A 16,808-nucleotide genomic window follows, 5' to 3' on the forward strand; every position below is an offset into this window, starting at 1 on the left:
CTACCTGATGGAGGTAGTACCGTCTCCCATGGAAATCCACAACATAGTTTTGCGGATGTGTTGCCACTCTTGATTAGGGAAAAGGGGGAGGAAAAAGTGGTAAAGGGAGGGAACAGGGAAAGAGTAGGAAAAGGTGGAAAAAGGGAAAAGGCAACCCGCTCTCTCACTCATCGGACGAACAGCAGCCATTAAAGACTACTTCACGCCGATCTTCTGTGAGAAGGTGGTACTACTTCGAATCAGCCAGCCAGATAACATCTACTTATATGATATTCAATTTTATCATATTTTAATCTTTATTTTACCACCATAAAATTATTAAATGCTGTACTATTAATATTGTAAATTTTGAAAATAATTCATTTTAATTTTTTAGTTCTACGATATCTCCACAAGGAAAGAATCTCTGTGGCGAACCAGAATACAAAAAAATATAAAAAATTACTTTTCGGTCCCATTGCAGTAACCGGGATCACGGACAAACGACATGAATTGATAATGAAACGTCGGGAGTGTGTACTTTTTAAATTAATAAAAAAACGCGTAGTATATTCCAAAATCTTAGTTTTATTTAGGTAGGTTTGTGGTTGTTTCGGCAGTTTACACATAGACGTGAATAGAATTTGCCATTAAAATGTTATTACTAATTCTTAATTTTGTTTTAAGACTAATTAAGCAACCTCGACTAACTGTTTTCTTTGTCTAATCTAGATTTTTTTTTTGTAAAATTTTCGGCCTATATCAAATTATAAATTTAATTAGTTTTCTAACTGTGAAAACGTAAACTGTTTGATTTTGTTGGGATTTTATTAAACCCTTAGTGAAAAACTGTAGTAATAACGAATTAGTAAGTTTAATAGGCTTATCATGAAAATTGTAAACCTATTGTTTATCTAAATCCACTTGTATTTGTAACAAACTTTTACCCTTAGTTTCAGGAATGAAAAATACGGTGAAGAAGAATGCGATAATAGAAGTTAAGGAAAAGAACCAAAATGGGACGAATGCACCAACGTCGTTTACTATCGCTCCAAAAGCTGTAGTTACTAGGAAACCACTTAACCAGGTCACTGTGACTGCTAAAGTTGAGCCATGGCTCCTAACATTTGGCGTGAACATCTCACCGATCAAGACATTCGGGATTATTCCTAGACCTGAAAAATATATATAGTACATGAATGCTATTGTGAATAAATGATATCACTTTTAAATATTAATAAGTTAAATGTTATTCTGATTTAAGATACTTATGACTTTGGACTAGTTTGATTTGTTTCAGTATCATTCCTTTTTTTTTGGGTTAAAAAGTTAAACTAAAATAAATATTTTAACTTTATACAATGAAGAGAAAATAAAATATTTTTACTATTAACTTGCCTGAATCATATCCAATGAAAAATATTATTAGAATTACAAGTGGTAACCAATGCATAGTTTTGATTACTGGATTTTCCAGATGCAACAGATAAAAATATGTTCCCATGACGAACTGCAACATAAACAAGGTCATATCATTCAAATACATGATACATTCAAGTATTTAAAATTTTATATCAATATTCATTCACCTCAATAAAAACGTATTAACGTATAGATAAAAAAAAATTATCAAGCGACATTAAATCAAATAAGGTATAAATTTAAATAGGTATTTGAAGAGCCCTTGAGTTTTAATTTCATTTTAAATAATAATGAAGTATGTCGATGACAATAATGAAGTAAAAACCCTTGATTTAATATTGTTGAAAAGATAATGTATTAAATTTATAAAAGTGTCTGGAGACTAAATAAACATTTTGATTTTTGATTTGGATTTTACAAAATTAAAATCTGAATGCTTTTGTAGACAATTTTATTTTTAGTGTGTATACAATGTCTGCCACTGTTGAGGTTGTTTGGAGGACGTAGGTCGATAAAACATGTTGTGGGGATTATATTGTAAGATAATCATCAAAATAGCAAGGATTATTATTAATAAAAGTATGTCCTATTCAACAAATGACTACTATTAAATACCTTACTACACTATTGTATCATCAGTAGTCCCATCATATGTAGTCCCAACCTTTAGTGTAACTATATTTTTCACCAAATATGGGGTAACAATTACGAAGAGGTTCTATAGTAAGGAAACTATAGTAAATTTTGAACAAATGTGTCGCCTTACTGATTATTAAGGCCGTGAAAAATTACAGTATCAATAAATTTATTGTAAACCGAACTGTAATGAACGAACAATATATAATAACATACTTTTAATATAACTTCTTCATTTGAATTGACTTTATAAATGTTAGTTGTCGGACTAGATTGAGAAAAAACGTTTAAAGCTTCAAGAAGGTAAAATAATATGACGTACCATAGCCGCAGAACAAATCACGCAGGATACCATCAAGACGATCTTTCTTCCAATCTTTTCAATAAAAACCGGGGCCACCGTGCTTCCCAGTAATTGAAAACCACTAATAATTAACATTCCTATATTCCCGTCTATTTTTGATCCGGCTAATTCAAAAATAGTTGACGAAAAAAATATAACAGCCATAACACCACTACAGTGTTGTAAAATGTTAATTGACATAACTCGGAACAATGCTTTTCTGTTACTTTTTATTGTAAATAAATCTTTCCAGTCTTTTCTATTACTTATAGTCCTGGAATCCTCCTTTGATGCAATTATTTTTTCTAAGTCGTCCAATCTGTCTAAGTCCGCTAATATTTTTTTCACAACATTATCATTTCCTGCAACAACAATTTTCTTATAATGTTGCAATTTTTTTAAATAATTTCAGTATATGTACTTCGAACTGTCAAAAGATTTAACCTTTTAAAACGTAAAACATCGGTGACTCTGGGATCATAAGTACGCATAAAGTGAATATTGTAGTTAACGCTACCCCAACGTAGTTTGTAGCTCGATAAGAGAAAAATGATGTTACTGTGAACAATAATGTTGAACCTAAAGTAATAGATATTCCTAGAATGGCAAGCAAAATACCACGGATATTTGTAGACCTGGAAACAAAAATTAAGTTATGACAGAGACGAAATTATTATTATTACAAATATATAAATTTTATATTTATTAATTAGCCTTATTATTTCAAATCATAAAATAGTAAATTATCGTGACTTTGTTATAAAGAATAATCTTATTCATATCTCTATAGTTCAATTACACTTCTGGATTAAGACATATCACAAAAACTTCTTCAAACAAAGTAAAGCAGGTATAATAACAATAAAAAGTTATAAAAAAATTATAAAAAAAAAGAAAGAAATACATTATTATGGAAACGCAAATAAAATCTGACTTAAACAAAGATTTTAAAACGAACAGTCGTTGTTACTGATTTAAAAATAAATATAAGGTACAAATAATGTAACGTATTTATCTCAAAGCTGTTTAATAAATTCAAGAGCAATTTTATAAAAGTTAGTTAATAATGTCGAGATATCCAAAATTTTCGCTAATTCACATATAAATAAAAGTGCGGTTTTCCCCTATGCTACATGATTCAGTTACTTTATAGCAACCGTGATTACGGACAGAGATGTTGAAAGTGTCTGTCATTTGGTCAAGTTTTTTTGTCCTCTACCACCAACAATTTACACATTTTCTAATATTCTGCTCTGGATGTTCCCAGAATAACTATATCTCGAAGACTGATTGTGTGGTCATGGACATAGAATCTTATATTTTTGGTAAGGGTATCGAGTGTCAGTCATCTAGTTTATTGAAATGAGGAAGTTTTTGGGACCCTACATAATAAATTTCGGTTTTAGCTGATAATTTGTTTCAATACTTAGATAACAGGTCACACAGTATAATAGTTTTTATGAATTATAACACAAAACCCATCAACATGTTTAAACATGATAACTTAATAAAAAGTCTAATACCCCTAAAAGCGCGGCACAAAGTACAATACTATTACTATTAGGTGGTAGAGCCTAGCTGTGGTCAGTACAGCTTGAACAGGGCCTGGTTCGACCAGGGAAGTACCACCCTCACACAGAAGATCGGCGTGAAGTAGTCTTTTATGGCTGGGTTTCGTTCAATGAGTGAGAAAGCCGGTTGCCCTTCCCCTTTCCCTACCCTTTCCTCTCCCTGGATGTTGATGTGTACAATGACATTCTATCCTGCGTTAGCCTAAGTCCGTCTTTGGGGTGTTGAATATGTTCCATTGGCACGAGATCCAGGAAGAGCCGATGAAACGGTTCACCGTTGGCCGCCCGTTGGTCCGTAGGAGACTCTAACCTAGTCTATCCCAGTCTAGGAGGTTGTCCCACCGCCAACGAAAAAAACCCGTCGGTTAATGGCTGTACCGGAGTAGGAGACCGGTGTGGAACCCAGCTCGTAACCACGGGTCGGATCAGGGGCCTTTCCGTACCTCGTGAATATCGACATACAAAACTCGATCTTCAGTTCAGACTATGGACAATTTTCTGTGACAGGATGGTTGGTGGACCATCGACAACCTTTCATCATTCCATTCAACAAATTAAAAATAAAAATATGGCTGTCAAAAAAAATTTAAGGTATCCACAGCGGCAACCCCTTCCACATTTTTAGTAGACTTTTGCAACATTAGGGGTATACACTCTAATCTCAATGCCGTACATCACCACCTAGAGACGGTAAAGCCGGCCTTGTTATTTCTGACCAAGACACAAATATTCAATTGTGGTGATACATCGTATCTGCGTTACCCTGGTTACAGATTTGAGCACCACTTTCTATCGCGGGTCGGGGTTTGCATAAGCATAAAAAACAAAGCAAACGTATAAACGTTAAGAGGATATTTGCTGTCAACGTCTTGACAAACTCGAACATAGGGACCTATCAGTGATGTGGGTGCGTGTGGACAACGGTAACTCAAGCCATATCTACGCATGCCTATTCAGGTTCCATAGGGGTAACACCGAAGTCGATCAACTTTTTGGTCACGTCCAGGAAACTATAGTTATTTATTACTATTTTGCAGGGAACGGAATATTTCATTCCCAGCTCCGTAATTCGCAAGGACGACAAATTGCAAGCCTGGTGGCGTAAGTCTTTTTGCAGGAGCATCACGCTCAAAACAGCTTAAATATCAATCTTGAGCCGCGGCATCAGCTGCGAAGGATCCAAAACCGTCCAAATTGAAAAAGGGTTATAATGCTGTTTCCAGGTCTTTCTGTAAGTTCTCTCTACCAACCTTGCACAATCCTGACGGGACGCTGGCTCATTCCGCAAAAGAGAAGGCTGACGGTCTGTGCACTATTTTTGCGTCGAATTCAACTCTTGATGATGAGGGCAAGTCACCGCCTACTATCCCGCGGTGCAGAGAAAATATGCGCAATGGGCGTTTCACGCAGAGCGCTGTGCGTACCGCCCTGTCGTCCCTCGACGTCAAGAAGTGCAGAGATCCAGATAGTATCTCAGCTATTGTACTTAAATGTGTTTTCCTGAATTGACTTCGGTTCTAAAACGCCTTTTCACGCTTTCTTATGATACTGGTAAAGTTCCGTCTTCGTGGAAAGTGGCCAATGTCCACCCTATCCCGTAGAAGGGTGACAGCATAGATCCGTCCAATTACAGGCTTATTGCGATTACGTCCCTGCTCTCAAAGGTGATGGAGTGAATCATAATTACGCAAGTTTTGGATCATCTAAAAGATAACCAGCATATAAGTAGCCATCAATTTGGTTTTCACCACGGGCGAAGCGCTGGGGATCTTCTTGTATACCTCACGTATCGATGGGTTCAAGCCATTGAGAGCAAAAAGGAGGCCATGGCGGTCAGCCTTGATATCGAAAAGGCCTTTGATCGGGTCTGATATCGTGCACTTCTATCGAAGCTACCATCATACGGAAACCCGAGAAATTATGCAACTGGATAGTCAGCTTCCTTCATCGACGGAGCATACAACTCGTTGTTGACGTTTCATGCTCGGAACCCATGCTCATCAACGCTGGCGTGCTCCAAGGCTCAGTGCTATCATCATTATTGTTTTTCATGCTTATCAACGACATGCTGCGAACCGACAACATTCGGTGCTATGCAGACAACAGTACTGTTGACGCTTTCTATATGGGCAGAGCTAATATTCCTCGTCAACAAGTGGAAGCGAGCAGAAAGAGACTTGTGTCTGAAATTGAAAACTCCCTGGATCAGATCTCTGAATGAAATAAGGTGAATCTAGTTCGGTTTAATTCCAAGAAGACACAAGTTTGCGCGTCTACCAATAAAAAGAACCCATTTACTGTACTCCAACATTTCAGGACACTTTCCTTAAGATCAACCAGAGTATTGAGATCATTGGGGCTGACATAGCGAACGACGTTCAATTCCGGAGACATTTGGAGGATAAGGCTAAACTAGCCTCTACTGAGTGGAGCGAGGCAGTATTTCACACCGGGAATCTTGCTTTTATTATACAAAGCACAGGTTCGTCCCCACATGGAGAATTGTTCTGATCTCTGGTCTACAGTGCCAACTTCTTCCATTTGATTCCATACAACGTCGGACAAATCGTATTGTCAGCGATCCCGTGCTCACAGACGATCTAAAACACCTAAGCCTCCGAAGGGATATGAGTTCCCTCTTCGTGTTCTATCGTCTATATAACGGAGAGTGTTCTGAGGAACTGTTTGATATAGTGCCTTCGTCACCATTCTACCATCTACTACTCGCCATAGGGTTGGATTTTATCCACATCACCAAGATGCATTTAGTTGCAAGACAATACGTGCGTCGCGATAATTTTTTCCACGTTCGTGCAGGATGTGGAATGATCTTCCACCCGAGGTTTTCCGTGACAAATACAATATGGGGTCTTTCAAACATCAAGTGTTCAGGTGGCTCTTTCACAAACAAGGCCAGCAACGCATCTACAACACCCCTTATGTTGCAGATGTCCATGGGCGATGGCGACTACTTTCCATCAGTCAGACCGTCTGCCCGTTTGCCCTTTTGGGTCATATGAAAAAAAAAAACTTAGATCGTTCCTTGCACTACCTTTTATCACGAATCATTTTAAAACGAATAGATAAATATTTAATATTTTTGTTATACTTACGACATTTCTCCCATATAAACAAGGTTCATTAGAAAGATGCAGCCATTGCCTAAACCTGTCATCAATCTTCCGACGTAGAGAATTGTCAGAGTGTGGGTAGTAACGAGCAGAATATATCCTGAAGAAATTAATTACCATTGTATGGAAAAATTTATTTCGAATTGAAAATACGAATATGAACTTAACATGAAAATGACATACATAAACATTAATATTATTAAAATTTTGGATTTAATCTTTTAGAAAGTTGTTAATATTAAATACTTATTTATCTAAGCTAATATTTTTCTGCATGTGTTTAATATGGAATCATTTTATATTTATTAAAAATAAATGAAATTTATTTCAATTTTCTTGTTAAGTTATCAAAATTTTATTGAGTGAGATTCTATTTATTACATAAACATACCTATTATGCTAATAAGACCACCTAGTAGAAAACATGGTTTTCGACCCTTGGTGTTTGAAAGCCATCCCACTAAATATGGACCTGTAATAGTTCAATTACAACATTGATGATATATTTACATTGGCTGTTTCAACTTTCATAATAAATTCAACCTACCTGGTATACAGCCTATGTACAATAAAGATGCAATAAGAGAAGCTTGTGTGTCCGTCAATTTATGTGATAGAGGAGATTGTTCTAAGTCCTGAAGTTTCGGTATAATAGGTCCTGACCATGATATTGTAAAACCAATTAACATTTGTCCCAAATACACTAAAATAAATAACACATAGCTACAATAATAAGAATAATTCCTTGTCTAAAAACTAGGAGTCTAAAAAGTAGGCCGTCTGCTCGTTTTCCACCTCTCTCATAAATAATCTTCAATATATTACTACTGCCTGCCCTAACTAGTGTTATCGTTCAATAATCAAAGAGAGATTGGCTCATCTCAAACGAGAACAGGGCAAGTACGACTCGAAACGCTTAATAAATCGGAATAATAATTTTTTAGAAAACTCTGAATATAAAACTTAAATCTTATTGTAATTTTGTTTAAAATATAATGTAATGAAAACATTTCTATCAGTCGAGTAATAAGTATTAGGTATATTTAAATTTAAATTGAAGTTTTTAAACAAATTAATGGCCAAAAATAAAACATTCCAAAGTTTTGTTTGAATTTGATGCGGTTTCTGACTGGGACGAATTTTATTCGGAGTTGAATTTCACTGTAATACTGTTGAAGCTATGCTATTCCATACTGTTAGACAAATAAAATGCAAGTAAGGTTTGGTTGTATATTTACTATTGGGATTATAGTTAAACTTAGCAAACAAAATGTTAATATCTGTCTGTTAGTTTGTATAATTAAGTCACCGTACGCCTCTAGCAGAAGTCCTTCCCACTATCCTATTTCTAATACATTATATTCAACATATTTTTTTTAGTTGTCAGGGTACTTATTTACATTGTGTCTTATTAAAATCGTAATTTGATACAAATTTTCTAATAAAATTGTTATTTTATAATTAAAAAAAATAAAGATAAGTATTATGTATTTTGATATTATTTTTAGCGACTAATGAAGAACACTTTGATCTGATTTCATATCGAGAAAAAAAAACATTACCAACTTCAAAGTAAATACAATTAATCGTTTCATTTCTGCGAAATATAAAATAAATTGAAACAAAACCATAACATAATTTGCGAACTTATGGTCAACATTCAAAATAAGCCGTACTATAAATATGATACTGGAAACATGTGCTAATGAAAATACCGAGTAAGACCATCCTAGACAATCAAAAATCTCGAACAAACAAGCCAGTTACTTGGAAAAAAGTGTGACTCAGTTTATTCTAAAATACTACAAGAATCTAATACCGCTTTACATTTTTCGAAGAATACAATAACGTCATTGAAAGAAAAATCAGCAGTAGAAATATTCGAAAAGTTGGTTCGACGAGATTCTATAATATATTGTGCACGAAACAGTAACATCCAACCTAACTTCTACCTAACAGTAAACGAGTTAACAGTATTTACGGGCATTTAGATTTTTTCTTCGTTTCATCACTTGCTATAATAAGTTTAAACTCTATTGGTGCAGAGATGATGATGTGCACATTACTTTTGCTAAAAAGGAATGTCTCGTAATTGTTTTCATGAAATTAAATAAATTTTACATTTCAATGACAACTCAAGAATTGATAATACCGAACAATCATTTAAAATTTTACGATTTGTCGTTAATGCCTATGAATCATTAAGAATATTTGGAATTTTTTAATCCAATTTAGCTCTTGATAAGATAATCGTGAATACCTCGGTAATTATGGGATCAAACAGTTTACAAAACGTAAAGCAGTGAGATTTGGACACAAGCTTTGGGCACTGTGTGACATCAGCGGATATTGTCATAACATATACAGACAAGGATGCTAAAATCTTTGATAGTATAGGTTCAAGAGTGGTAATAAGTAGCTTCCTCTATGTACACATTCAAGCACATGTAGTCTACATTGACAACTTTTTCAGCAGCTTTTACAACTGTTGATTGATTTGAAATCTGAAGGGTTCAGAGCAATAAAAACAGTCTGAGTGAATAGGACCAACAAATAAACTGTTATAATAAAAAAATAAAATGAAAAACAGACGCAATTCAAACTAACTTTGTAATAGAAATAATGAAATATTGTGCACGAAATGACTTTACACCAATTTAGTTTCTCTCTAGACTAATTTTGATACGGTGAAATATTTCTTAAAACTAATAGATACACAACGACAGAAAAGGTTTAAGTAACCGTGAATTAGCCAAAGCTTATTCATAGCTATAACTAAAACGTGGCAGGTGTGTACACATCACTGGTTGGTTTCTAAATATCCAATCCGATTTAGACGAAAAAAATAGTAATTATTGGCCTCTATTCATCCGTTTTTAGACATATCCCTAGTGAAAGCATGGATTTCATACAATCAAATAAAACAAATGAGATGATCCCTCTATTCGATTTTGGAAGACGGATTTGTTTTTTTTGATGGATGAAAAAAACGGAAGGGAGAGCCAGGAAACCTCTACTAGGTTCTTATTGATTTTACTATATGCCAGGTGTGACAATATAGGTAATGAAGGCACGCCAACCGAGGCGTTGATATGGACCAGGTTGGAAGAAAACCTTTTAACCTATTGCGCAAAACACGAAATAACACTTCACAGTGACTTTTATGAAACAAATTTGATTACTTTTTTGAAATTTATTTTTTTTGCTAATAATTGTTATCTTTCACGAATGCTGACTACATATCCTTACTGTGATATTCAAAAGACTATATATGTTATTTTTCTTGAAGTACTGCAAAATCAATTTATGATTTCATAAAAAAAATCCAATGTATTCGATGCTCAGGAAGAAATGGATTAAAACTGTGCTATAACGGTTAATTTTTAATACCAAATTTTTTTATAGGTATCCCAGTCTGCTCCTAACAAATTGGGCCAATTTAATAGATGAACCAATTGATAGATATATTTTTTTTAAATATAATTAATATGTTAATCTGCTCTATCTTTGCAATAAGTATGTTTTTTTTTATTTTTCGGGCAATTTTGAAATGGGGTTTAACGGTCTGAATCACTTTTAAAGCTAGAATCTAAAAATACGTATTTTGAGCATTCCAATGTGTGATATCAACACTCAAATCTTGATTATATGTTATCAAAAAACCGTAGTTGTCTCATATTAATGTTTATCTATCTCAGTCTGACACATAGTTCACAAATTTAAAATTATTTCCTCGGCAGGCTGGTCTTAGTTTTTGTTTCGACTGCTAACTATGTGAACAACCGCTAGTATGAAGATTGCTTCCGATACATAATAACTTGAATTACGGTTAAATTTTACATCACCAATTATTCAATGTTTGTGTGTATTTTGCTGTATTTCCTCTCATATAATTTTCTTTTGTATAGACATATCGAAACGCACGCATTTCATAATTATGGCACTTATTTTTAATATTCAAACAATTTTCATTCCTTCTGGAATAGACTTATGGAGTATAAAACTATATTTTCGTTACGAAATGTGAATATTGTGAAACACAAATTACTACAAAGGATTGCATTTTATTTTAAGGCCGTTAAGTTTTATACGATTTATTGTAGAACATTTCATTCGTGGTTTAATTCATTATTTTTACGTCAACTGGATTCAGTGTTGTGTAATATTGTCGAACTCGCTTAAACAAATGCAACGCCTATACAAATAGAACGTAAAACATAAGAACTAAACTGGACTTATAAACACAATATTATTAAAGAATAAATATGAAATATAAATATATATATATATATATATTTAAGCCAATTTAAAAGCATTTTTGAATTTTAGATTCACCTATGTGGAGTACCGTAGCAACGTTTCTTCACAAACTGATCTATTAGGAAGGCTAAGAAGACGAACATAAACCGCAATTTTAATGTAAATTGACGTATAAACATCTTAATACGTATTTTTATTTTAGTTTAAATTGTCCTAATAATATTAATGATCATCATCAGTTCATCGGTGCCCACCGGTGAGCAAATGCCTCTTGTCACATGAAGAGATGTTTTGAAATAATAAGTCCAGATGTCCTCACGATTTCCTTTTTCACCGCTTGTCAGTGGTGTCTAAATACTTTTAGAAAAAAATCACATTGGTACTTGATAGGTTTCAAATCCGCGCTCTCATGCATGAGAGGCGGACCTCATCCTCCAGGCCACCACGACTTGATTTTAGTCACTTAAACTCAAACATAAAACTCAATCAAATAATGTTTATGATATAAATCCAGCATATTTCAATATTTTGTAGAGAAGATATTTACAATTTTATATTTTATTACTTACAACATAACGAAATAAGTATCTGAAGTTGAAATCCAGTAATTTTTATATTAAGCATTTTATAAAAAAAATAAAAATAAACCAAATATAACCAGTATGTCAAAAGGTACACTACAACTGATATGATGCTCCTTTGTAATCCACTAGAATTTACAATCACACAGACAATGAGCGCACATATTACCCGTATCATAAACAGTCGTCTGTCTATTGAAGCAGATATATCATACATTAAAATCGTGTTATAATCTTAATAGTAATTTAATAAATCCAAAATAAAGTAAAATTCACGATAAATTCTACGAGTTTATATATTGTTGCGATCAAAATTTGTTTTGCCTAAACAAATATTCTGATAAAATATTTAAATAACTTAATGCAAAATAGTAGGTACAAGGTATTGTTATTAAATTTAGAGATAAAATTTCTTTATTGTTTTATGACCCACAAATGTGGCTTTGAGAGTATTAAGTGTTTTCAATGTCTCAGATAAGATTATACTAGATATTTGAGTGAATTTACTAAAAATATATTCTGTTCCCTTATAAACTCAAATATACCAGACCATAATCATCATATCATCTTTGACATCAAGAGATACTTGACACTCTTCGCAGTATGTACCTTAACATATATATATAAAAGAAACTTATTATGTACTTAGTAAAAGAAAAATCCTCGAGAGAATAGTAATTTAAAAATTTATTTTATAATTATTTGTCCTTAAAATACTGAAAGAAAAATATCTCAGAATCTATAAAAAATTAAAGAGCTTTTTATCACTTTACTTAGGATCAGATGTTAGTTTTGTAGTCTATGACTGGTTGGATATTATTCATGAACTATAAAAGTAAATAAGAATGATTCTGAGGTCCGAGAGAATGGACATCTATTATTAATACAATTCTGTAGAGCTGTCTGCGAAAACCGCATTAATCAAGTAGCATATCACACGGACTAAGGTTAGATCGGAGCGAGTCAGATAACCGAGAAATTTGCTAGGAGAAAGGTCTTAATTAGATCTAGATAATTGATGTGAATTGGATTAATATTTTCGTGTTTTAATTATATATTGGAGACAGTTGCTGCATTTTGCTCAATTAAAAGAGAAGAATATTATTTGTTTTCACTCGTGCATTTAAACTCTCGAATATATTTGTCGTTAATTTTTTACTTTTATTTTTTATTTTTTTTTTGGTTTTTCTCTTCACATATATTATTTGCTAGGAGAAAGAAACAAAAAAACCGGCTCACAATTAGCAGACATAATTTAGTAATATTTATATATTTTTAGAAGCTGATAATTCCTCCAATTCAAATTTTATATGTTCTTTTTTTATGTGAAAGGTGGCAAACGAACCCGCGCGGCGGGACATCTTGATGGGCAGTAGTGACCGTCGCTCATGGACATCCGCGACATGGATGTTGCGGATGCGTGACCAACCTTGATTGTTGAGGAAAATAGTAGAGGATGGCAATGGGGAAAGGGCAACCGGCTCTCTCACTCATCGGACGAAACGCAGCCACTAAAGGCTACTTCACGCTGATCTTCTATGAGAGGGTGTTACTTCCCCGGTCGAGTCGGTCCATGTTCGAGCTGTAGTAACTTGACCACAGCTAGGCCCTACCACCTAATAATTTCCTAATAAGTTCCTAAATATTAATTTATTTCTAACCAAGTTAACACGGAACTCCAACAGACCTTTTGTCACCAAACAGCTTTATCATCTACTTTAACATTTCATAAAGATATCTAATAAAATTAACAGAGAAAGATTATAAATGGTCTATTTTTAAATAGTAAGTAAACTAAGAAGCGTTGAGAGAAAAAAAAGAAGAAAATACTAGGAAGTGCCGTTTATAATGATTTATTTGTTTGAGTTAGAAACTTTTACAATATTATATCAAATCTGTTTTGTTTAAGTATCAATTAAAATATGACCCTTATGGAACCAACTAGAATAAAAGGACAAAATCTCGCAAATTGCTTTCGAGAATTTTGAGTTCATTGTTTGTATGTTTTTTTTTATTGTCAATTTTATTGGAGCTTACTGAGCTGGTTACTTTATTATGCTGAATGGATTTTTAGAACAGAATTTGAGTAATAATTAGCGAATTAAAAAAATATTATTATTATAAATCAGCTAGGATTTATTACCATTGTAGAATATGAATTACGGTCATTTCTGAAATTGAATCATCATTAATTAAAGAAGATTAATATAAAAAAATTGTATATCGATATTTCAAGTTTATTTTATCCAGTAAATCTTTCTAGTAAATCTGTTTATTTCAGATTTTTAAGCTTAAGTAATTCAGAATAGTTTACATTCTTTCACTTTTCCTTTATTCAGTGCCAACTATACCTAACTTTACCCTCGTTTAATTAATGACTTTGGGCAGAAATCAGCTCTGGACAGAAAAAAGCCAGAAAAGAATTGTCTCGGACTTTTTCTTAAAATACGACAAACTTTCTCAGATTACCTAACCTTCATTCATATCATTGAACCTTCATACTTATCACTATTATTATTTGTGCATCCCAATTTTTATTGGTCATTGCCTTCGTTCACATATCTACTCTCTACAATACATATATTTTAAGGAGTCCACATTGTTACGTACCTTAATATTGATGTGAGCTTGAAAGGTTCTCGAAAGCATCTACAGACGAATAAGGTACCACCCATCTATAACCTAAATCTATTTCCTGGCCATGAAAACCTATTTCAGCTGTAAAGCCATCTTCTGCGAGTGATTTTGGACGATACAGTGTATATCCGTTTTCTCCGGATATTATTTACTCTCAAAGCGATTGAGGATATCTTTTAGAGAAATTACCTTACAGCATACAGGAAAATTTTAGATTTAATGTATCATGTGAATCTTTTTAATATCGAATAATATATGATCTTCAGTTTTATCAGGAAATTCAGTACTAATAATAAGTATTGATATCATCAAGCCAAACTTATCTAGCCACAGTAGTATGTGAGATTTTGGCAACAGCCATTTTTGCTCCTCCACGCTCAACGTACGTATAATACAGAAAAGGTTAGAAAAAACATTTTCGTTTGTAATGAAGTCGACGATTAGTTTTAGTTTTTGGTGAAAAACACGCGTTTCAATATCATGTTCATCGCGAGGTGCCTGACAAAAAAGAAAAGCTCTTGTGAAATAACATTCTATTTTGAGTAAGTGATGAAAGATATAGAAAGATACAGTTAATTTTAAATGTGTACACGTAAACATTTTCGATATCGTTATGAAAATGTCTAAACTGTTCTTTCAGAAATATTAAAAGAGACATCTTCTTATAACAAACAATTTAGATGGATAAATCTCATTTTAATTTCAAAAAATTTAAGATAGCATTTATTTACAGTTCCATTTCTTATTAAGTCAATAGCAAATATTTCAAGAGTTTATTACATTTATTGTAATTGATACGTTATAATCAAATAATATTCTCCTATAATTCAAAATTAATAAATTCAAAATTAATTGTAAATGAAGATTTACAATTAATTTCCAAGAAAAACATACTCGAAATGAGTTTGATCAAGTTCTGCTCTACAATGCCATTTAAAAAAGTGCGCAATATATTTTTAGTAAACCGTTAAATGTTATACATACTTTTCAAGGGCACATTGTATTTGCAGCTGTACAAATGTACACAAAATTTATATTCAGCATACCTGTTTTTGGTTATTGTTTATTGTCGATTGTTATGTAAATTACCAAAAATGTTGGGATATCAAAGCAAATTACGTGTCTTTCTTGAATACAATATCTTACTAAAATTTAAAATTTTGCGTCTGAAGTAATATTCATCTTTACAGACGTCTTTTTTAAATTTATGCCTTATAAATAAAAACAAATTGGATTTCAAGTTCTCCACTGTCAAAGTAATGTATGAGTGCAAAGAACAGTTTTACGTTAGGCATATTCAAAACATTAAGTAATTATATGTATATGAAAAATAAGAAAAGGTTACAGGAAAACCTCGACATAAAAAGGTGTCTTTGTGACCCGACTTTAAGTACGAAACCAGTAGAATCGTAGACGAAAAATATCCTTGTTGAATATTTTTTTCTATTAAAATTTTAACCAACAATAACATGCCTTCCTATCGTTAAATTTTCTCAATGACCTTACCATCAACAAGACACTATTTCACTCAATTAGTCTATGAACCAGAAAGAATAAGCTAAAACATAAATGATTATGATAGTGTTAAGTATTGTGCGGAGAGACAGGGACGTCATTCAAATACGCAAGTCAGTTACCCTCTAATTGCTTTATTAGAACAAAGTCGACACGCGGTACGTAGCCCACAAACATAGACAAATGCATATGTAACATCCCTCCCTTTTAGTAACACAATATTCACTTAATCATTGAAAATATATCTGGCATTTTTGGTCGCCATAGGAGTCGAAAATTAATATTAGGAGTTGAAAATATAAGAGTTAAATAAAAACTTTTATTTTTTTTCCCTAATAGTTTTTTTTATTACAACCTCTTGGAATTATGGCTTTAAGGCCCCATTTTTGCAATTTTTACATAACTCTCGGTTTGTCCGTTACTAGCAGAGTGATATATCGGGGTTAAAACGTGCTCAATACTGTTCATTCTACAAATGTATTTAAACTTTAAAGATGTGAAACAAGTACCGTTGTCACTGACCAACGTGTGCGGAACCTCGAAACGAGATATGAAATCGTATAATTTGCTAATAATGGTATTCGAATTATACATCGACGATGTGTTAACACATGTGACGACATAACATTCAACCTATTTACTAAATGCGTCTAAATAAATTAAAAACATGGAATTATGTTTACTACTATATTCTATTGCATAGTTCTACGCACTCAAAAATATAGCGTATCTC

At 32.9% G+C, this 16,808-nt stretch overlaps 1 protein-coding gene across 1 annotated transcript; it reads right to left on the reverse strand.

The window, feature by feature from the left end:
• Positions 1-525: 525 nt before the first annotated feature.
• On the reverse strand, positions 526-12,529 carry LOC116774758 (facilitated trehalose transporter Tret1-like). The gene is made up of 8 exons (XM_061524150.1): positions 11,912-12,529; positions 7,630-7,785; positions 7,474-7,554; positions 7,065-7,182; positions 2,825-3,015; positions 2,360-2,742; positions 1,378-1,489; positions 526-1,154 (listed from the first exon to the last, which is right to left on the reverse strand). Exons 1-8 carry the CDS (start codon positions 12,138-12,140, stop codon positions 883-885), a joined length of 1,542 nt encoding a protein of 513 aa, XP_061380134.1. The 5' UTR covers positions 12,141-12,529; the 3' UTR covers positions 526-882.
• Positions 12,530-16,808: the final 4,279 nt, after the last annotated feature.

Source organism: Danaus plexippus, chromosome 23 (assembly GCF_018135715.1).
Source record: "Danaus plexippus chromosome 23, MEX_DaPlex, whole genome shotgun sequence".
Lineage (NCBI taxonomy): Eukaryota > Metazoa > Arthropoda > Insecta > Lepidoptera > Nymphalidae > Danaus > Danaus plexippus.